Source organism: Hemitrygon akajei, chromosome 5 (genome assembly GCF_048418815.1).
Source record: "Hemitrygon akajei chromosome 5, sHemAka1.3, whole genome shotgun sequence".
NCBI classification, from domain to species: Eukaryota; Metazoa; Chordata; class Chondrichthyes; order Myliobatiformes; family Dasyatidae; genus Hemitrygon; species Hemitrygon akajei.
In genome coordinates this window covers 143,846,508-143,870,877 of record NC_133128.1, presented here as the reverse complement: position 1 = coordinate 143,870,877, position 24,370 = coordinate 143,846,508, and the positions used below count along the sequence as shown (strand labels likewise).

At 40.8% G+C, this 24,370-nt stretch overlaps 1 protein-coding gene across 2 annotated transcripts in view; it reads left to right on the top strand.

The window, feature by feature from the left end:
- Window positions 1-6,458: 6,458 nt before the first annotated feature.
- Window positions 6,459-24,370, top strand: part of s100b (S100 calcium binding protein, beta (neural)) — a 33,864-nt gene continuing 15,952 nt past the window's right edge. Inside the window, exons 1-3 of one of the 2 annotated variants that reach the window (XM_073046748.1) lie at window positions 6,459-6,610; window positions 13,608-13,760; window positions 24,072-24,241. In XM_073046748.1, coding sequence (XP_072902849.1) covers window positions 6,572-6,610; window positions 13,608-13,760; window positions 24,072-24,218 — 339 coding nt within the window. In that variant the 5' untranslated portion in view covers window positions 6,459-6,571 and the 3' untranslated portion in view covers window positions 24,219-24,241. Of the gene's footprint in view, window positions 6,611-13,604; window positions 13,761-24,071; window positions 24,242-24,370 lie in introns of both variants that reach the window. The other variant, XM_073046747.1, reaches the window with a different exon arrangement.

Sequence of the window (24,370 nt, the reverse complement as noted above, 5' to 3'; positions counted from 1 at the left end):
AAAATAAGAATGGTCAAGATGAGAAACAGTTTCCTCCCCCAGGCCATTAGGCTTCTGAATTCCCAGCCATTTCATAAACGAATTGTCACTGATTAATCTGTTCTGTACCTTACAATATTTATTATTAATGGACCTTGGTTTGTTATTTATGTGTGATTCATCTGTAGATTTTATCCTTACCTTCATATGTTATTGTGTGTTATGTGTACTACTGTCATTTATGCCCTGGTTCGAAGAAACATTTCTATATACTGTACTTTATACACATTATATGTATGTATGTAGTTAAATGACAATAAACTTCATTTGACTTGACTTGATCCCAAGAGAGGGAACTTGTTTATTGGCTTTTTAAATAGCTTTTTTAGAGCAGCTTGTGGTTGAGCCCACTAAGGGAAAGGCAATTCTGGATTAGGTGTTCTGTAATGAACAAAATGTGATTAGGGAGCTTAAGGTAAAAGAACCCTTAGGAAGCAGTGATCATAATATGATAGAATTCACCCTGCAGTTGAGAGGGAGAAGATAAAGTCAGTTGACATCATTGGTACAGTTGAGTTAGGGGAATTACAGAGGCATGAGAGAGGAGCTGGCTGATGTTGAGTGGAAGGGGACACTAGCAGGGATGATGGCAGAACATCAATGGCTGGAGTTTCTAGATAGGGTGGATCAGAATCAAGTTTATTATTAGTGAATATGTTGTGAAATTTGTTGGCAGCAGACAATGCAAGACTGAACAACTACTGTAAGTACACAAATAAAGAGTGCAAAACAATAACAAAGTTCATGGAGTGTTCAGAAATCTGAGGGCAGAGGGGAAGAAGCTGTTCTGAAAATGGTGAGTGTGTGTCTTCAATCCTGTACCTCCTCCCTGATCGTAGTAATGGGAAGAGGGCGTGTCTCAGATGATGAGGCTCCATAATGATGGATGCTGCCTCCTTGAGGCAGCCCCTTTTGAAGGTGTCCTTGATGGTGAGAAGGGTGGTGCAAGTGATGGAGCCAGCTGAGACTTCAGTCCTCTGCAGCCTCTTGTAATCCTGTGCATTGGAACTTCCATACCAGGTGGTGATGTAACCAATCAGCATGTTCTCCACGGTACATCTGTAGAAATTTTCTGAAGTATTTGGTAACTTAACAAACTCCTAATGAAGTATAATCACTGGTATGCCTTCTTCGTGATTGCATAAACGTAGTAGGCCCAGGATGTTGACGCCCAGGAACTTGAAGCTGTTCACCCTTTCCATCTCTGACCCCTTGAAGAGGACTGGGGTGTATGTTCCCAATTTTCCCCATCATTAACTCCACAGTTAATTACCTGATACTGCTGACATTGAATGGAAGGATGTTGGTGTGGCATCACTCTACTGTGGTGCCATTGGCAAAGTCATCAATGATCTTGATAAGGGACTACTTCCATGCTACATCACTTTATGCTGATTATAGAAGATACAACACAGGACAGTGCAGCCCTTTGGACCACAATGCTGTGCCGACAAATGTAACCCTTCCCTCCTACACATCCCATAACCCTCCATTTTCCTTACATCAATGTGCTTATCGAACCGTCTGTTAAATGTCCCTATTGTCTTATGAGGAACAGTTGTATAAAAATAGAGGAGTATGTGGGGTGGGGGGAGTGTTAGATTGATCTTAGAGTAGGTTAAAAGGTCAGCATAAAATCATGGGTTGGAGGGCCTGAACTTCACTGTTCTATGTTCCATTGCTTCTGTGGCCTCCTGACCAGTACTAATCCTCCGAGCAGCAATACGGAATAAAAAGCTGCTCATTTACCTTACTGCTGTACTTGGGGGCTAGTATACAGAAAGCAGCAGTTTCAATAGTAATGACACTTCAAAATAATATTAAATTGACAACAAGCACTGGGACAATCTGAGGTTGTAAAATATGTTAGTTTATTTGTTAAAATTTTATTTTCATCACCTTGCCTGACTCAATTGTTTATGTACAATACCTTAAAGAAAATTAATGGATTGAATACTCATTGCAACACCAAATGCCAACTAGCTCCTCTATGTGGAAGGAAAACAGATGAGGAAGAAGTACAATAGACAGTGATTACTTGTTCTCAATGTTAGTATTTGTTCTGACAGCCCTTAACTGTCAAGTTAGCTTTAATGTTTATTTTTATCTTGCATGGCTAAGCTTTATGTCGGTGTGAGTGAGTTATTGTTTCCAGTGCGTCCTCCTACGGTGCCAGGCTTCTGCTCCTGGGAGCATTCTCCTCTTGATACCAAGCTCTAGAAATGAGGGCATCCTGTTAACCAAGGAACAGGCAGCAAGAATATCAGCCCCAAAGCTGGAGCTTCAATCCAGACAGGACAATGATGAGGTGAAAACATGGTACAAAGTCTTTTTGACTTAGGTTGGCCTGCAGCACTTTGTGAAGGATGAGTTTGCACTGCCGGATTGGCTCAAGACTGGGCAGTAATCCATTAGCTGGAGATGTAGCATTCTGAGAAGAAATTGGATCAAAGAACGCAATATTGATGAACTGGTGTGAGGAAGGTCTGTTCGCTGAGCTTGGAGTCGGATGCATTGTTGGTACAACACAATGCACCCACTGTGCTGTATCTGATCAATTCAGAGTCTGACTTAGGGGAACATTAAAAGGGAATTGTCTCCTAGATTAAATGCTTTCCACTGAGACAGACACACTGGAAGAACGTGGGAAGTATTTTAATCAGCACAATGTCATACAAATTACAACTTTGCCACCATTTAATCAGTATGTTCCATGTTTGTAAATAAAACATAGTAATTTTGAGAAAAACCACACTACTTTACAGGGTGTGCAGTTTGCCCACTGTGTCTATCATTGTCCATCTCAGGCATGTGTTTCCAAATAGCCAGCTTGGTAAGCAGCTTTAGTTAATGTGACTTCAATTTGTGGTCATTTTCAAAAGTGGGGAGGGCTGAAGAGGGAAAATAGTAACAAAGGCTTAAGACAGCCCTGCTTCAATATTTGCTCTTTATTGAGTTCAAAGATTGTGGGTTAAAATTCCAATCCGGGAGCTACACAAACTTCTAAGGACATTTCTGATAGGGTACCAAGAAGGTTTAGCATCTTCTGTGATATTACCTTCCAAACAGATGGTAAATAGAGGTACTAACTGACTCCTATAATGTATGCAGACTAATGGACAATACAACATGAAGAAAGGAATTTTCCACCATTTACAGTGATTAAATATTAATTCCACAAAAGATATAGCTAAAACACATATTACCTAATATTGATTTCATTCCTTCTGTGGAATCTTGCTCTGTGTAAATTGGTTGCTGCATTTCCTTTATTGCCATAGTGACAACAATGATCTTCAACCCTCTCTTCACTCACTAAATTCACCTCCAGAACAAGCTAGGGGAAATGTCTGCTCCACATCCAATCTGCTTCTCCAGAATCGCGTGTATGCCCCTTGCTTTAAAGTGCCTCACTATCTGTCAGCACTCATGTTCCTCATCTTCTGACCTGTCTCAGACTATCTCCACACAGTCCTTTGTGTTACACTTCACTCCTTCCCCATCTCTCTCACCCCTCAACTCTCCCTGTCCACCTCCACGTTTTTGAAGTTATCAACCTGAAGCATTGACTGTTTTCCCCTTCCAGAGATACTGCTTGACCAGTGAAGTTGTTCCAGCATTTATATTTCCTTATTTTTGTTTCATATTCCCACAGCTGCAACTTTATTCATTTTCCTTTCAAAGGAAAATGGGTAGGTATGAAAGAGATCATTTACACAGCTAAAGGAAATGGGACTGCTGTACTTGGAGGTGGAATGCTTCCTTTTACTACATTACAATTCCTTAAATAGTCTTTTTACTCTTTAATTATTTATGCATCTTTGTACATAATGTATGTTGTAACTGTAAAAGGTTTGCATTTAATCAAAATCCTTTTTGCTTCTAATTGGTAGACATAGTTATGAATAAGCTGCATTGCTTTGAAAAAGCACCTCACTATCTGAAGCATTTTGAGATGCTCTGATACAATCATGTGATATATCTATCTAAAATAGTTAAACTTACATGGAATTGTCTTTGCACTCACTCAGTGCTCCATTTACTGCAATTAACCAGAATGTTGCCTGTCTCTATATTTAAAGAAGGATTTCTGTATTAGTCCTGAATGTAATTTCTGTTCATCATTATGCTTAAAGTTCAATCCCTTATCTAATCAAACTTCCTTATTTATTCACGCCCCAGTTCCATCTCACAGACACTCTAATACCGCTTCCAGGAGACTCACTAGATAATGGAAAAATTGATCCTAACTAAGCCCATTTCTTCAGCTCCATTGCCAAAAATTAACCCAGAATATATTAGAAATATAGCTTATATTTTTAAATATTCTACCTTAGAAATTAACTCTCATTACATTGAACTCCTAAGTATGGTGCAATTGAATTTGTGTTTCTTTTAATATATGTATCATCTGGGTCGTCTGAAAAATTCAACCTGAAGATTCCATCTCTCCCACAGATTGCCACCAATAAAATTGGTCACCCGTGGCTGATTACAGCAGGATGTGTTACTCAGGGTCATTTTCAACCACTCTCAGACACGATTACAAGGTTAATTAAAACCAAGGAATGAGAGCTTCAAACCTCACAATCCAAGCACTGGGGTTCATGAAATATAGGCCTTCTGGCCCAATTAGTCCACAGAAGCACTTGTATACCACTCACGCCTCTTCTATCAAAATCCACCAGTCCCTTCTCACTTGAGTGCTGGTCCAGCCGCACTGTAAACAGGCACATTCCATCATTATCAACCACTCCCTGTGGCAGCTAGGCACATTCCCACTGCACTTTGGGGAACACATTTCCTTTTCGATTCCCAACTAGATTTCTAAGCTATGGTTGCCCCATGCATCATATGTTGGTTTATTATTGTCACATGTATAAGGGATAGTAAAGAATCTGTTTTGCAAGCCCTGCATACAGATCATCTCACAACATTTGTACAGCAAGCTTATGCAAGGGGAAAGCAATAACAGAACATGGGAAGTAATGTTTGTGTTACTGAGGAAGTGCGGTGCAAGTAGGTAATAAGGTGCAAGGCCATGACAAGGTAGATTGTGAAGTCAATAGTCTTATAACAGTGGGACAGAAACCTGTCCTTGAGCCTGGGAACAGTGTCTCTGTATCCACTTTGTCAAAAAGCGGTGCCCCTGTGGTGTAGTGGTTACCATGTTGCTGTTGTAGCTCTGGGCATTCCAGAGTTCAGAGTTCAATTCCGGCACTGTTCCTCCCTGAGGTTTTCCCTGGGTGCTTCAGTTTCCTCCCACAGTCCAAAGACGTAGTGGGCAGATTAATCGGTCATTGTAAGTTGTCCCATGGCTAGGTTAGGGTAAAATTGGGGTTGTGGGGTTGCTGGGCCTGGAAGGACCTATACCACACTGTATTGCTAAATAAGTAAAAATCCTTGCTCAGATTAAAGCCCTCTTTAGGTGAAGATCAGGGTGTCATTCATCACAAGTATAACTGCTCATCCATGGCATAGCCAGAGCAAGTCATTCACGAGGCTTGGGCTCATTAAATCGGGCACACTCCTGGACACAATTTCAGCATATTATTTTTCACATTATAAAAGGAAAACCCTTTCAAGTCTATGCTGCCGTCAGTACAATCCCAATTCCCCACTTATTTCCCTGTAACCAATTCACTTTCACATACCCAGAAGCTTCTTTCCAATCTTCTTTAACATGCAAAATGTGGGGTAACTTACAGCAGTTAGTTAATCGCAAGAATCCTCATGTCAGGAAGCAGCAGCCATGGGAGACCCACATGGTTGCAGGAAGAACCTGCAAACTCCATACAGACAGCAGGCGGGGACAGGATTAAATGAGGCTGCTGGAACAATGAGGGAGCTGTGGTTACATGTTATGCCATTGTTACCCGCCCCCACACACCCCACCACCCCATCTAACTGGAATTCTAACTATTTGAGCAGTTTACTGACGTAAGCTTTTTCGTCAGGAGTGAAAATAGTGACAATTATGACAACACTGGATGTGATAAGTAGCAAATCAGCCAGGCTGTTCCATGTCATAATAGTGCAAGTATCTTGCTCAAGATAGTTGATGCCTAGGTCCACAGTCTAATTATCATATTACTATTATCTGATATTTCACTAAAGCACATGAGAATGTCTTATGGTGATACCAGTTCCCAAATCTCTTAGGTGGCAAATAACTTGTTCCCTTCACTAACAATGCTGTTTGTCATTCTATTCCCAAACAGTGTTAAACATACTGCTCTTAGGTTATATTTGAAATCATGATGAATTCTGATCTAATTCGTATTAATGTCTGCTACACTATCCCTTCTGACTCTGGCTGCTACTCTCCTACACCAGCTAACTCTGTACTAGAACCTTTAAAAGGAAATTGCTGCATCATTTAACTTCATTAAGTTGCTACTGGTGTAACTAAACGGAGGGATGTGTTGAGTCTCCACCACCGATTGGTCAGATTTGTCCGCATCGAAACTGCAGCAACGGTTTGCATCTCCCAGAGAGGATAAAAGCAACGCTGTTAAGCGGCAAAACTCACATGCAACTCTCGCTGAAAGTTAACTGGAATCTCACCAAGGTAAGGCGGTGGTGTGGAGTGAAACGGAGATGTACCAGTATAATATGTGTCAGGTTAAGACTGGAGGCTGTTAAATATCATTGCTGACTGAGGAATAGTTTTAAGATTATATTCAACCTTGGAAAAGGTGAAATGAATAACTCAAAAGGTATTTTTAGAATTGATTTTATTTTATTATTTTTAAGCTACTCAGCCTGATAAAGTGGAGGAGTTATATGTTTAAAAAGAAATAAATCATTTACAGTACTGTGGGGAAAGGGCAACAGGGTGCAGTAAGTGAGTTTTTTTTCACTCTCTATTGAATAACTTCATTCTGTGCTGTTTCTGTTTAAGATGCAATGAGAGAACTTCTGTGCCTGCAATGTGTTGAATTTCTTGCTGTCTCTTTAGATTCCATTATCTTGCCTTTTCAATTCTCTTGCTGCAGACAAAATTCAAAAGCAGAAATGTTTTCACAGTGGCAACACTGCTTCCCTTTCAGTAATAGCCTTGCTGAAGTTCAGATGGGAACAGAGAAAGTTTCTAACACTGCATTCGTGATCCTCCCAAAGCTCAAGTTTTGAAAATTCATTCATTCAAACAAAAACAGACAGATAAAAATAATAAGCAGCAATGGATAAAATAAACTAATAAATTTAAAGATCAGGATATGTACAGTGGGTCAGTTATTTAACAAAAAGATAAGTGTAATACATTAGCAGAGTTATTTAGTTATATGTTAAACTTCTTCTTAAGCTATTTTTATTTTCCTCCGAGTGGCTTGAGTGGGGTAGGATGGGTGGGCAGGGATTGAATGACAGAATTCAACACAACCCCTAACAGGGTTTGGAACTAATCCATTCTAGAAACTAAAACAGCGCTTTGCATTGTACAGGTTCCAGTGCTCCGCTGAGTCTGTCAGAATGAACATATTAGTCTGTGAGAGGGAAACACTCCCTCCAGGAACTAAGTCCAGGAGTTGTGATGTGGAAAACTGAAAACTATTTTAACTTCAGCCTTGAAAAAGCAATTGGACTTATTCTCCAGAAGAAAGTGTTTGCAGTCTTACGGGGAAAGAACGGGAGGGTGTAAATATGCAGATAGATCCTGCAAGAAGCCAGCACAGAAATAATGGGCAGAATTGCCTCCTTCTGTTCTAAATTTGTTTGGTTATGCCAGTGTTTGACTAGCAACATTATTGAGCATATTGAAACACATAATTTGATGGATGTAAACTTTCTTTCTTTTGCCAAACTAATCCAAGTTCTACAGAAAATGGAAGGCCTTGTATCTGAAATTCAGATTTTTTTATTGGCTGACATGGGAGGGGATTTAATTTACATTGACTCATTCTTCTCTTCAAATAAAATGGAAGACGAACTAATTTGAATGAAATGGTTTAGTGACACTCGTCATATACTTTCTACTCATTAGTGTTGCTTCCCCAAGGTCTTGGGAGTTGTAGTTTGTGTACATCCTGACTGATGTAAATCCTGGCTTCTGGCCTCTTCCCACTTCCTTTCCAGTCCTGAAAAAGGACCTTGGCCCAAAATCTTTCAATTGATGCTACCTGACCTGCTGAGTTCCTCCACCAATTTGTGTGGGTTATTCTGGATTTCTGCAGAATCTCTTATGTTTAGGAAGTAAAACCCATACTCTCCCCCGCCTACAGCACAGCACGAGAGACTTCATTGCATTGTCTAAGGTGATGGTTCTGCACAGGACCAAGGGAGTGCTGCATTGTCAGAGGGGTTGTATTTCAGATGAGGCAAAACTTAAGCTTTCTTTACCCTTTCCGCTAGATGTAAATGCATTAAAAGAGCTCTGCCAACTCCCTCAACCAACACTATAAACTGATTGTTTTGATTTAAAAGAGATCTTCTGTGAAAATTTGACAAAAATATCTTCTGAACTATAAAACAACACTTATTGGTGCATTGCATGTTAGGATATCCTGAGGATACATATAAATAATAATCCAATTTTTCTACGAAGTTATTTGACACTTTTGACATCTCCAGTTCATTTACCCGTTGCTGTTTAACATCACAAAGCAAGAACACTTTGATTTGATATTATCTGCCAGCAGTCAGGACTCACCAGCTTGGAGGTGTTGCAAGTACCAGAAGGAATGGAGGAGACAGTTTGAATCAGATTGCTTTATGAAACAAAGTGTGACCTATCAGAAAGTGCCCGTGACATAATAGTGTAATAAAACAAAGTTTTTCTTCAGCAATTTTCAGTTTTTGGTCAGTTTGTATATGAACATTTACAGAGATAGAGTGACTTAACATGTCAGTCATTAAATTGCATTTAAAGAGACTTAGTGTAACAGAATTTGTGAAGGGATTACAGGTTGCTGTGGAGTTTGAGTCATTTAAAACTCAATAAATTTCCTTCTGTTTCCTTCCAGACAGCTAAGACAAAATCAGCAACACAACAAAAGAGTTCACTGCTGAAACTGTTAGCTTATTCTAACAAATGCTGCCCAGTACTAAGTAGACAATCAAACAATCCCTTGTACTGTAGCCATGACAACAGTAGAGAAACCCATTTTCTGTCTCATTCTGATGTGCCCTTAATGCAAGTCCACATTAAATCCACTTGACATTTATTCCTACTTTCCAAACCTCTGGAAATTTACCAGTTTTTACTATTTGTAAATATTTCTGAGGCCAAAGATATACTCTTGGCTGTTCATACAACACTGAAGTCACAGTACAATTACAGGCAAAGGCATTTATTTAATCCAACTTGTTTGTTATATCTTGGGGCAAGAAATACGTAGCCCAATCACTTCTTCAGCGGTTACAGAGATTTTGCTATATTCTGCTCATAAATGTCTCTTCACACAAACAGAAGTTTTTTCTGCTAATTGTAAAATTATTTCCTCCTGACCTGTGGTCCTCTGTGTAATATTGCTCTGGTTAGCTGCTGCATTTTCTACATTATTTCAATGACTACATTCCCAATTATTTCGCCAATTGTAAGACACTATATTGCAAAATATTGTAAAGGTTGTTATGTAAATACATGACATTTTTGATACAATACATCCACTAGAAATTATTTTTACTGTCCTTAACCATCTTTAACATCTTAAAAGCTCCTACATGCTTAATAACCTATTGGACACCTTCTCCCCAACCCAAATTCCTCTAACCCTTGCTCAACTCAAGAACAGTGATGATGAAAAGAAAACTATGAAAGGCAGTCTTGTGTCTTATCCTTCAGAATCCATTGTAGGATTCAAATTCTGGCCAGGCTAAAAAGTTGGAAAGTAAGATTTGTATTTTCATGGAGGGTTTATATATTTATGGACATGCTCTAAACTTGAGAGGAAAACAATAATTACCTACAGTTACTAATTGAACTACTAATCTAATAGGCAATAATTGCCTCAGCAATGTACAGCACTGGGAGTCCTGTGGGCAGGTAATACCAGGATGATTCATCGCTACTTTCTTGAACCACTGCAATCTGTCTAATGACGGTAGTCTTACAGATCCAGGATTTAGATTCGGTAGCAATGAGGGAATGGCATATACCACATTTCCATAATATGAAACTTGAAGACAAGCCAAAACTGGCCATGTTCCCATGTGGTGATGTTTGTGTCCATCTAGCTGGACATGGGTATAGGAGATGCTGAAGAAAATTCCAAAGAATAGTGCATCTTTGGAATTTTCTGACCCAGAGAGTTGTGGAGACCAAATCACTGTTAGAATTTATTGTGAGATAGATACTTGGGGGATTGTGAGCAAGGGGGAACTAACACAGAGGAGGAGAACGAGGCTCGGGGAAGAGCAGCCATGATCATATCAAGCTGCAGGGCAAGCTTGCTGGACTGAGTGACCTACTCCAGCTCCTGTCACCTTGTGTTCTTGTGAAACGGGGTCTTCAACATAAATGGCAAACTGTGATTCAGATTGTCCTAAATAAGTTGAACAGTTTTTGAGGATTTTCATTCATTGTTTCTTTTATTTATTCACTATGCCATTGAATGTTCCCCAAATATTCCTTCACATCTGATACTTGTGATATAGACAAGCAGTAGTGGTGCTAGATTATTTATACCTCAATCACCTTTCCTAAGGTGTAACCCTTGACCAGTCCCCTCACTACTATCAATACAAGCAACAAACTACCTTTTTCTTTTTCAGTCTGCCAGAGATATTTTGGGTGGTCACAACGTGACAAGAATAATAAATTCAGGTGATGTGGTCCTGATGCAATGTAGTCCCTCCCTAAACCAGGACAAAATTATCATGGGTTAGGTCCTTCTTTCTGCACTCACACCCAGTCCTGGCTCATCCTGTCACCAGCAACTGCTGGAAACAAATGCAGGGAGAATTTTGCAGTAACTCTCTTCCTCCCATGCACCCTCACAGCAATGTGAATGTGAATGCTGTAAGGAGCACTTCCAACAAGGACAACCAGATACAAGTTCAGCTGCACATAAAAGATACTTTTGTACTCTCCATACATCCGTTTTATACCAGATTCTTTCGTCATCTCTATATCTGCATGCATAACAGTCCTACCAGGTTTGCAACTAGAGTTAACTGTAACAGGGGTTGTCACCAGGCTGGGTTTAAACCCAGTAGTAGTGAGGTGGCTGGTTATGGTGAAGTTCCATATCTTGAAGCAGTGGTCTCCCAGGAAAGACTAAGACCAGGTGGACCCAAGAACAGAGGAGACCAGAGACAAGGGTGGGGCTGAAAAAAAGAATCTTTACTTCAGGATTGGTTTGTGGAGGACACATGCTAGGCAAACTCAAGACTGAGCAAAGACAAACAAACCAGAGTGAACTTAAACAGACAAACAAGTCAAGGCACAGGTGCACTGATAACTAAAAACAAGACTCGCATGAAAAAAATCAATTAACAATCAGGGGAGGAGGAGTGTCAAAGTTTGGAGGACTCTGATGCCCCCAGGTGGTCAGACTGAGGCCTTTCAACCTCCTTTAAGAGAGGGAGTAAGAGGACCACTGTTGCAAGGGTCCCCACTTTTTATGCTATAAACCCAATCTGTGGACCCCAGGTTGGGAGTTCCTGCTCTACTGGTTTGGAGCTAACCTGCTGGTCTAGTGTCGATGAGCTTCAGTAAAGAATAGTTGGAGGACTGTCAGTGACCATAACATAGACTTGTTCAATCAAGTAGTCTTACACTTGTGACTGTTTTCAACAGCTACCCCACAAAAAAAAGTTAAAACATTGAATGACTTGGAGTTTTCCAAGGGAATCAAAACTTTTGCTTACCATAGGCAGACCGGTAAAGTAATTTTTCCTGCCCAGTGGTTCAGTTTGATGATAGCTGGACTTTATATTCTGTATCCTTCCATAACATCTGACCTTCTCTTGGAGCCATTGTACGGACTGCTCTTCACAGCCATATTTCAACTAAACTCTTACACCTGTCCCTAGGCCCATCCACATCCATTGCACTCTTCCCCGTTGTCATGTTCTGTGATCCTTGCAAAGATAAAATACCAGATTCTTTAAGTGGGATTGTCTGCCTGCCTCTGATGGAGCATGATGATGGCAGCAGGGATTGGGTGGCATCCGGGGTTCACCAATGCGGGGGTATTTGCTGAAGGATTCCACCTTTCCCCCAGGGTTAATTGGTGCCTGTTTCGTAATCACCAGTCTGGTTTCATTGCGCTGATGCTTCTTATGCTCTCCTTACCTCTGAACGAGGGCCAGTTCAGTGTGTTTAAAGGTGATTGGCATGGAGATGTCAAAACAAGTGCCAACTTGCTATCAAACCAACAGAATCTTGATGCAGGGTCAAGCCCCAAAATGTTGACCATCCCCCTGCCTCCACAGATGCTGCCAGAGACATTTGGCTTCTGCTCCAGGTTCCAGCCCTTGCAGTCTCTCACATCTTGAGAGCCAGCCCAACCACTGGGCTCCTGAACCAGTGTGGATAACTTCGCTCGCCTCAACTCTGAACGAATTCCACAGCCTTCCAGTCTTTTTTAAGGACTCCACAACTTATGTTCTCAGTATTATTTTCTTTTTTTTTGAAGAATTTGCCTTTTTTTTTAACACTGGCTGTTTGTCAGTCTTTCTTATGTATAGTTTTCATAATTCTATTATATTTCTTTATTTTCCTGTTTATGTCTGTAAGAAAATGAAACTCAGGACAGTATATGGCGATATTGGCTTTGACTGACTCTTTTCAATAGGCTGTTGTGGCCAAAAGCAGACAAAAGCAAAATCGGGGTATGATCCAACTTTCTGTGTGACACTCTTTTGGAAACTCATAGCCATTTCCTTCTGAGATTTTCATGAATATTGGACATTCTTAGATCAGACTGTATCAGAGCCTAAAAACTCATTCTCATACGGAAGGTTCAGATGTGGTATTTTGTAACGGCAGGCTGCTATACTCTGTGTATGCACTGGCAAGCAGGAAGGCAAAGTTTCTATTATACAAGTGTGATGTAGTTATGTTGGCTTTAGATTAGTTAGAGTCCCAGCGTTTACCTCAGGAGTATTATCAACTGAAACTTATCCCAGACTTTATAAAGAAAGCCTAGAACTTTCAGCAGGTTGGATGTCATCAGAGCATTGACTTCCGTCTCTCTCCACAAATGCTGCATGGTCTGATGAGGTTTTCCAGATTTCTCTGATATTACCTTGGACATATGACCGAAACTGTAGTCATAGAGGTAGCTTTTAAGCAGCATCCTAAAGAGAGACAACTTCGGCTGTTAGGGCAGGGATTTGTAGTCACAGAGATGTACAGGACACAAACAGACCCTTCAGCCCTCCACGCCCATGCCAACCCCTTTTGCCCATCAACATTAATCCTATTTGCCTACGTTAGGAACTTTTTTGAATGCACAGCTGATAATAGGGCAGAAATTAAAAACTGTGGAACCTCAAGTGGAGAGTACAGGGACCACAGAACGATGTAGGTTTGGAGGGTATTATAGAGATGAGACCAATGGAGATTTGATAGAAACAGTGTAAATATTTAATTACCCATTCTCTTCTTTTCACTCAAGCAGATTTTCAACCACAAAATGTCTGACCTGGAGAACGCCCTGGTGACAATTATTGAGACTTTTCACAAGTATAGTGGCAAAGATGGAGATAAACTGAAGCTGAAGAAGGTAGATCTGAAGAATCTCATTAACAATGAGCTCAGCAACTTCATTGGGGTGAGTCAAACACAAAATCCTTTATATCAAGCAGGCTTTTGTGGTGGTTGTGCTAACAAGCTCTTCAGGGGCTGGTAATGTCTCAAATACTGGCAATCAGGGCTTAATTTAAAAGCAGAGGCAGTTTATTAACATCTGATGACTGTACATGGTGATGTAACTTCACACTGTGAGACACGTAAATGTAAAGAGTGTCTAATAGTGTTGAGCACAATAATATGCCAGGGTATGCACCGAGGTGGGATTTGTTGCTGTCCTTGCCTTGCGTTATTCAACATCAGAAGGGCAGAATCCCCTATCACTTTGCTGGATCCAGTGAATCAACACTCAGGACTAGGAGGATCTTGCCCTCCTATTTATTCTCTCTCACACCTGTGTATTCTCATCTTAACTGGAAGCAACCTCCTTGAGACAGGAACAGGGAAGACTAAAGTGTTAAAATTGAAGATGTTAAGTGTTATCATGTGCGCTGCAGCTGAGAGATAATGGAGGGGAGGTTGAAGTCCGGAAATTGGAGTCTGGAGGCCTGGCCTGGAATTGGAGGACTGTCCATGTGTGTGGGTCAATGGTGGGTGGGAGGGAGGGAGCTTTTTTTTTGCTGTTGTTGTTCTGATGTTTGTTCTGCTCTGTTCTGTTGTGTTCAGCGTTGTTCTGCTGAGCATTGAGGGCATGCTACGTTAGTGCCAGGCATGCTGGTTGTGAACGCAAATGACACATTTCACTGTATGCTTCGATGCACATGTGATAAATAAATATAAATCCAAATTGGGAAGTGACAAGGGGTACAATATGTGAGTCAGCATGGAAAAGGGTGGAGTCACAGGGGGAGTCCTCCCAGTCACTGAAAGTGTTTCAACAAATCAACAGTATAGTATTTAGTAAAATCTGACAATCGGCTCTCTGATTTGAAATCCCAGTGGCTCACCATTAGGTTCATTGAAGCTTGTTTACCACACTCCCTTCAAACTCGATGAAAATGAAGTAACGATATGTTGATTATTGATATGAATAACATCTAACAGTCCAGAGAAATGGTCAGTCCACCACTACTGATATCCCTGGGGTGCTGGATTATCAGAATTTACTCTACTGCCTATTTTTGCCTCTGCTTTGCTAATCTTCTGCTAAAATTGCTCTGAGAATCCTGAGAACTTTTGACATGATAGATCTAGAGAGGATATGGGGGAATCAGGGTCACTGTTTATAAATAATAATGAAAAGGAATTAAAACTAGGTGAAATTTATTTTCTCATCATCTTAAGTCCTTGGTACTCTCTTCCTCAAAGGGTCGTAGCAACATTCTTTGAAGCATTTTTAGTGCAAAGTGACAAGCAAGGACATGAGAAGTTATTGTGATCGGGTAGCCTTCAGGTACGCTGTGATCTCATTAGTTCAAACTTGGACGTTCAAAGTAATTTTATCATCACCACCACATACAACACTGAGATTCATATTCTTGCTTACATACACAGTAATCCTGTAACCATAATAGAACCAATGAAAGGCAGCACCCAACAGGGTGGACAACCAGAGTGCAAAAGACAACAAACTGTGCAAGTACAAAGAAAAAAATACTCATAAATAAATAAACAATAAATAACAGGAACCTGAGATGAAGAGTCCTTGAAAGTGGGTACGTAGGTTGTGGAAATAGTTCAGTGATGGGGCAAGTGAAGTTGAGTGAAGTTATTCCCTTTCTTTCAAGAGTCTGATGGTTGAGGAGATATATGGTTAAGCGTTCTTGTTTGTTTCAATAATTCATTACTGGTTATATGTATAAATACATGAATTGTATACATCATCACATGACAGCATGATTCACACGTGAAGGCCACATCCCCTGCAATGAAGCCAACTGAAAGCGAATTAAGAAAAGTACTGGATGATGACAAAATGGTTTCCATGCTGTTCGCCATTTCACCATGGCCCAACAGAGGACAAACAGAATGGTGCCAACCTCTGTGCCACTGGTAGGAAGGCATATTGGACCAAGGAGGGGCCGTGCTGCTCAGAGGAAGCAGGAAACTGATGAAAATACTGGTTCAACTACAGTAGTTTCTTCTACTGGCAAAATATCTGAGAAAGCTTCTGATATGTTAATCAGGTCATTACTTGCAAAATGTGGCTATGTTTTAAGCTGGAAGAGAGTTCAAGGAGCTTCAGGAAAGTTGCAAGCATTAGGCTTTTGTCAGTATAAAGAACCAGTACCTACTCTGTGTGCATCAAGGTTATTGCCTGAACTTCAAGCGGGAGTGTTACGAATGAGGAGCAACTCTGATGGGCAGAAGGGTACAGAATCGCCAATGCCCGCGCCCCCCCCTTTTTGAGAATCGCAAGATCGCTATTATTTCGGGTCTGATACCCAGGAAATGAGAGAGATACACAGCATGTCAGTAATGAGAGAGAGACAACGCCGGGATACACAAAGGTGGAATGTCTCCTATTGACAAAGAGAGAGATGACTGCTATTGTCTCTTGAAGGAGGAATTGTGTATTGAGTACTGTACTATTCATTGAAACCCCTCAGGGGGCAACCAGAGTGGTCTGGTTGCGGGATTGCATCATCCCAACCTGATTGACATCTGAGACCCCGTGAGTGGGGATAAAAGTAGGGTCTGGGGAACACCCCTCAGACGCACCAGGAGAGACGCTACGAGACCGGTGGGGGTTTGTGTGTGTGTCCACCCTTGCCTGGGTGACGAGTCCTCCACGGAACGGTCTAGCTAAAGGACGGATACGGATCAAGATCGTAAAAGGAAAGTCGGCAAGTTAATAGCTGTTATTCTCTCTCTCTTTTTCTCTCTCCAACAATTGCAACACCACGAACACCAACTACTGCAGCCTATATGAACTGAACGGAACTTTATATTTCCCTCGGACAATTCATTATCCCCTAGATAACAATAGAGCTTATTTCTTATTGATGATTATTATACCTGCACTTTTAGGTTTAGTATTGATGACGTATATTATCTGTATATTTGCATTGATATTATTTTTTGTGCATTTTTACTAATAAATACTGTTAAAAATAGTATCATCAGACTTCAACGGATACTCCTATCTTTGCTGGTAAGACACCCAGTTACGGGGTTCGTAACAGGAGACAAAAAGCTGCTGGTAAAAGTAGATTTAAAGACCAAGCTCAGCTGAATGAATGGAAGGAGTTAATAGAGATACAAAAACAGGGGATTTCATCAGATGATGTTGTGAATGGGGCAACCAAAAGGAGAGATTAGATTGTAAAGGGAGTAATAGAGGGATTAATAAAAGAATAATCCTGTGAGCTAAGTGCACCTTCCCAAGATCACGATACACAAACTAGAAGAAGAAAAAGGAAGAGGAAGAAAAGTGTCCAGAGCTGTCAGAACCACCTCCTGTAATCTCAGAGTCATCTCCTACAACCACCACGGAGGAGGCCCCAGAATTGAGATTGTTTTCACAGCCACAAGTCTCATTTCCAAACAGAGTGACCCCACCCTTGTCAGGAAAGACATTATCACACAAGAGTAAGAAATCTTCCACAACAATTAAATCTTTAAGCCTGAATGGAACAATTTAAAATTTACTATGTGTGGATATCTGTGTATAGTAGTTGTATTCTATAACATACTGTGTATATAGTTGAGGTACATCCTCCATTGAGTTGGAGTTTGTAGCCTGGCAGGGAGGAGTGTTGTGTATTTAATATTTCAGTAGCATTTGAGTAATCTTATAAATATATTGTGTGATTAAGCATTCTTACTGATTTCAAAAATTCATTATGGGTTATATTGTGGGTGGTGGCATCCGTTAGTCTCGCGAGACTATGGATCTGCACCTGGAATGGTTTCCAGGGCTCAGGCCTGGGCAAGGTTTTGTGGAAGATCAGCAGTTGCCCATGCAGCAAGTCTCCCCTCTCCATGACACCGATGTTGTCCAAGGAAAAGGCAAGGGCCGATACAGTTGGCACCAGTGACGTCGCAGGAGTTGCCAGAGCGAGGTTGAAGGCAACGTCGGACTGTCTTAGGGACTCCAGCTCCGGATTTGTCTTCAGGATTTATTCCTGAAGCCTTTCCCATGAGTGGGTATGGCCGCAAGGCAGCGGAAGTTTGAAATCAGAGTTTTCCCTCTCTTAGATGGACTGCCTTCCCAGTCTGACAAGCTCCATCTACCCTAGGATTATATAAATAAATATGTGATATTGCATACATTATCATGCCACCACATGCTACATATGAGCCCCACTTAAAGTAAACACAAAGTTAGACCCACAATCCCATACTCCCATGTCTTCTGTTGAATTAGTTTAATGCTTTAAAGTTACAAAACCTAATGCTCTCCACCTCTGACCCTCAGATAAAGACTGGCTCTTGGATGTCCGGTCCGGTTTCCTTGTCCTGAAGTCAATAATCAGCTGCTTGGTCTTGCTGACATCGAGTAAGAGGTTAATGGTCAATGTAACCAAATGGTCGTTTAAAAGGCAGTAAATGGTTAAGATTCAAGATTCAAGTTTATTTGTCACATGTACATTGAAATGTGTTGTTTGTGTTAACAGCCAACACACCCAGGGGTGAGCTGGGGGCAGCCCACAAGTTTTGCCACACATTCCAGCACCAACATAGCATGCCCACAATGCTCAGCCGAATCAGAAAGAACACAACAAAACAGAACAGAGCAAGCAACAAAACAACAACAACAGCAAAATAAGCCCTGTTCCTATCCCACGCAGATCTATAGACAATCCTTAACCTCAGGATTATCTGGCTTCTTCGGCCTCCAGCCCACTGGAACTTGGACTCAGACTTGGAGATGGTGGACCTTCAAATCTGAGCTCACTAGTGCAGGTTGGAGGGGTTGAATGGCCTCCTACTCCTCATTCATGAGTTCCTCTGTGGCTGTTCACAGAAATCAGTGATGAACGCTTTGCCATTTGTTGGTTTGAATAGTCCTCAACTTTTCAGAGAGGGAGAAGGGGAGAGGGAGAGGAGAAGGGAAGGAGAGAGGATGAGAGAGTGAAAAGGAGTGTGGGGGTGGAGGGGAGAGGAGGAGAGAAACAAAATAAATCATAAGGGAAGTGATGGTCCGAGGAAAGAGACCCAGAGGCTATTAAGAAGTATCATTAATACACTCCTGGAGCTTCCTGTACTCTTTTTCATTTTTCTGTCAGCCCTTTATTAATTAATGAAATCTTGGTGCTTTTCCCAGAATCACTCAACAAAGAGAAATGAAAATCCCTCTGGCCTCTGCTGTGAGTGGAACTGCAAAGATGCACTTTATTCTCTGTACCCAGTGAAATGGTGAAAGCCACGCTCATAGAATCCATTTATTATTTCTCAAAAAAAAACCACCAAGGAAAGTTTCATAAATGTATTTAAGATGCGCCCACTGGACAAATCAAAGGAGTTCTTCAGCTGTGGATAAGTGACTAATGGGGGGATTGTGACACTACAAAGGCAGGTATTGTGTTGGTGAGGAACCTGCCGCAATCATGAGCCACAACACTGATTGTTCAGGCATGCTGTCCAACACTGACTGCCTTCAGTGAACAAAACAATGTTGTGATCCTGTTTTACCTTCGTTTTTTTCTTTCCTCACTGGGTATCATGCATTGCTCGTGTGACCATTGTCCGAATTGTGACAACAGCATTGTCCGAATGTGCCAAGGTCAAAGTTCAAAGTAAGATTTATTGTCAAGCAGGCAGATGTTACCACATACTACTTGAGATTAATTTTCATGCATGCATTTACAGGAAAATAAAGAATTACAATACAATTTATGGAAAACTATGCATAAGCAAAGACTGTCAAAGAACAAAAAATAACCAAGCAAGCAGCCAAATCAATCACTGAAGGCTGGAGTGAATTAACTGCACGTGCTCTCGGCTTAATGCAGGCAGACATCGAGCAGTGTAATGGGAATCTAAAGCAGGAATCCCACCAGCTTTCCACAGCCTAAATCAGAAGCAAAGTCCTTTACACCTAAGACCATATGATAAAGGAGCAGAATTAGGCCATTTGACCCATCGAGTCTGCTCTGCCATTCCATCACGGTTGATTTATTTTTCCTCTCAACTCCATTCTCCTGCCTTCAACCTTAACCTTTGACACACTTACTAATCGAGAACCTATCAACTTCGCTTTAAATATACCCAACGATTTGACCTCCACCGCTGTCTATGGCAACAGATTCCACAGACACACCACTATCTAGCTAAAGAAATTCCTCTTCATCTTTGTTCTGAAGGGATGTCCTTCTATTCTGAGGCTGTACCCTCTGGTCCTAGATTTCCCCCACTATAAGAAACATCCTCTCCAGAACCACTCCAGCTAGGCTTTTCAATATTTCATAGGTTTTAACGAGATTTAAACTTCTAATTCTTCTAAACCCCAAACCAGAATATCCAATAGCTATCAGCTAAACCAACAAAGCTGTGAAACTGAAATGAGCCCTTATTCTGTGAGTCTTAGACACTTGTCAAATAAATGCAGGAAAAGAAATTAAAAATATTGCTAATAACATCAGCATCATCAACACCAATTTGTCTTTTTATTGTCAGTCCTGCATAGGCAAGCAACTCACAATCTCCACTCAGCACGCAGGAGTCATGTGCCACACACTTCCAGCTCATCACCTGCAGCCTACTTAAACCCAGCTTTCATCCACAGTCCGTGTTCACCCACTGCACCAGCCAGCCTCAGCCTGTTGCTCCTAGCCTTCAGTTACCTTGTTGCCTGTGGTGCATAGCATCTGTTCTCTCTCATTTTGCGGTCCCTCATGGCTTGTTATTTTGTAGTTGATTATTTAAGTTATTGCTCATTCTGGATTCATCTCCGCTGCTCTGGTTTTGGGTCAAACCTCCGCAAGTTTCCTGACAGGATAGATGAACCAACAATCCATGCATACAGTCCAGAAAGAGCAGGAAACCATCTGCTTGCCACTCCCTTCCAGACTGTTATAAGTTTGTACAGACTAGTACAGGCTGGTATACAGTGGTATAGACTGGTATAGGGTGGTATAGGCTGGTATAGGCTGTCACAGGCTATTACAGACTGGTGCATCATTTGCATCTATTCAAATCAGCAAGAATTGTGATGGACAGCCGGCAAGTGTCGCCACACTTCCAGTACCAATGTAGCATGCTCACAACTCAATAACCCTAACCATATGTTTTTTTTTGTTTTGTAATGTGGGAGGAAACCTGAGCACCTGGAGGAAACCCATGCAAACTCCTTACAGATAGCAGCACAAATCAAACCCCCATCTTACAGCTGGCACGGTAAAGCGTTGCACTAACTCCAAAGCTACCGTTCTTAAATGCTCAAAGATAACAAGATGATATCCATCTTACTCCAGTCAGATGGCTAACACGAGGGAACGCAAGTTGCTATTGTTTATTGGCCTAGGCATAGTCTATAAAGACATGAGATGATGTTGGATCGTATACAACAATAGCTAGACCACAGCTGAGTGCCACTTATTGTTCTAGTCATGTGAGAATCTTGAGAGATTTATTAGGATGTAGTCAGGACTAAAAGTTGTAGCTATGAGGACTGATTGGATAAATTGGGATTCTTTGAAACAGAGACTTAGGGCAGATAAAATAATAAAGGATTTATTTCGAGCAAAATAAGAAGGACCTGTATGAGGATAGGTTGAGCAAGCTAGGGCTTGTCCCTTTTGAGTGAGGGTGACTTGACAGAGGTGTACCAGATGATAGGAGGCATAGATCAACTGGACATCCAGAGGCTTTTTCCCCAGGGCAAAATGGCTGATAATTTTAAGGTGATTGGAGGAAAGCACAGGGAGGATGTCAGAGGTGAATTTTTTACACAGTGTGATGGGTGTGTGAAACACCTTGCCAAGGTATTGTAGAGGCAACTACATTAGCCACATTTAAGAAATTCTTGGTTAAACACGTAAATGATAGAAAAATAGAGGAAAAGCAGGAAGGAAGATTTAGATTGATCTTAGAGTAGGTTAGAAGGTTGGCACAACATCATGGGCCAAAGGGCCTGTACTGTGTCGTACTGTTCTATGTTCTATGTTGAATCATCAATCTTACAAATAGGTATGAATGTCAGGCTTTGGTTGAGCATATGGCCGAGTATTTTGATCCGTCAGCAGTGCCTGACAACTGAGATAGTATATGTTAAAGAAACATAGTTGGAAAGCTTTCAATTTCAACATGGCTTCCAAAATATTTCAGTCTGAATGTTGTTTCCACAGCCTCCACATTGGGCAAATCCCTGCAACAACTAAGCTTATCTGATCATTGCAATTAAATGCCATATCTTCGTGACCAACATTACTTTTTGCAGACTGTCATTTGGCCATCATTCCTGACAATAATCATATCATCAGATCCCCACCTCCTCTTTCAGCATCATCCAGGACCCTAAAAGGCCCTTACAAACGATGAAGTGATGTCAATCATGTGTTGTCCAGACAAGCCTACAATATCTTTCAACCATATAGTCTGTTTTTTTTTCACACAGCTGGCTGAAGCAAAGCAAGAACTTTCAAAGTTGCTAAAATGTGATTTTTTTGCAAGGAAATCTTTATGAATTTTGTTTCATAAAAAGAACATAAACATGGAGGTAAGTCTGCAGTGTGATGAAATGTCTCATTCTATTGCATTGTGTTTCTGAACAGTTCTCTTTAAATTAACATGCAATTACTTTTTAAAAGCTTGAAGGTAATTTAAAGTGGAAGCATTCACCCTGATTCACAGTGCATATGTGTGTGTGTGTTTATGTCAATCTACATCTATTTCTCTATTTCTGTATGTGTGTGTCTATGTCCATGGTTATGTGTGACCAAAATTGTCAGTGACCTTCAGCTCTACGCTGACACCAGTAGGGACTCAGTTGTAATTCTCCTGAATCTAAGTGCTGCCTTTGACACAATTGGCCACGCATTCTCCTAAATCACCTTAAGAACTGGGTTGACCCCTCTGGCAGTGCCCTTAATTGGTTTTGTTCATATCTCTTAGAAAACTTTTTGCCTGAGACCATTTTTCTAAGAGAAACAATGTACCTTTTGGTGTTGCTCAGGGAAGCTGTCTTGGATCCCTACTCTTCTCCTTATACATGTTCCTCTTGGGAAACATCATTAGAGACTCCTGATGAAAGGTTTCGGCCTGAAACGTCGTCACTACCTCCTCCCATAGATGCTGTCTGGCCTGCTGAGTTCTGCCAGCATTTTGTGTTTTTATTAGAGAGCATAAACCTGGTTTCCACAGTTAAGCAGATGATACATAGTTGTACGTCTTGGTTGAGCCTGATGATGCAACAGCCTATCTTCTCTGACTTCTGGTATTGTTGCAATAAACAAATGGATGAACAATAATTCCCTAGTACTAAATGGAGATAAAACTGACATAGTTGGTCCCAAAGCAAAAAGAAATAAACTTTTGATAAACAGGAATGTGGCTTCCCATGTAAAACCTGAAGTAACAAGTCTGGGTGTTATCCTTGACTCAGACTTGAATTTTAAATCTCACATAAACAAAGTGACCACAGCAGCATCTCCACACTTAGAAATTTTGCAAAGCTATGTCTGTTTCTGTTACATAATGATCCTGAAAAACTAATTCAGGCCTTTATATTGAATAGACTAGATTACTGCAATGCACATTTTCAGAATCAAAATCATGTTTATTATCACTGGATTGTGCTGTGAAATTTGTTAATTTAGCTTAATACGTTTACTAGCCTTCCAAAGCGATCAAATGACAGACAAACTTCAACTCATTCAGAATGCCAGTCATCAAAACCAGGATGAGGGAACATATCACTCCCTTACTAGCATTGGCTTGCTTTATCCTTTAGCATTGATTTTAAGGTTGAGTTACCGGTAGTTGTTTTTAAAGCTCTCAATGGCCTGGGACCAAAGTACATCACAGAATCACTTTTATTTATAATCCTACTCGAGCTCTCAGGTCTTCTTCCAGCTGTCTCTTAAATTTAAACAATCTTTCTCAAAAGATAATTGGCAGGTCAGCTTTTTTTAATCTATGCTCCTAAACTGTGGAATTTAATATATAAAACTATAAGGGATGCAGACTCAGTTAACACTTTTAAACAGCAGCTCAAAACCAATTTATTAACCTTGTTTTTAAACTAACATTTTCGTCTTTCATTTTTGTGTTTGCACTTTATCTCATTGTAAAGCATTTGAACTACATCATTTGTATGAAAAGTGCCTCTGTGTCTGTATGTCTGTACATGTATACTGTTTATACTGAATGTGTGTGTGTGTGTGTACAGGTATACGTATTGGCTTTAAAAACTTGCATTATTTTGTTTAACATAACAAATTCTTTGTAGGACTTCAAAGACCAGGAGACCCTGGACAAGCTGATGGAAAGCCTAGACACTGACGGTGATGCTGAATGTGACTTTCAGGAGTTCGTTGCATTCATTAGTATGGTAACTGCAGCGTGTCACGAGTTCTTTGTGCAGAAGGATGAGTAGGCGGACCACGTGGTCAAAACAATGTAAGTCACCCACTTCATTGTTTCCACTGATAATAACTTGTGAGATTACAATGGAGCAATAAAGCATTTGGTTTGGAGAGTCAGCAAAAAGCAACCATTAATGAATGTCATCTGTCGAAGTGGTCAGCT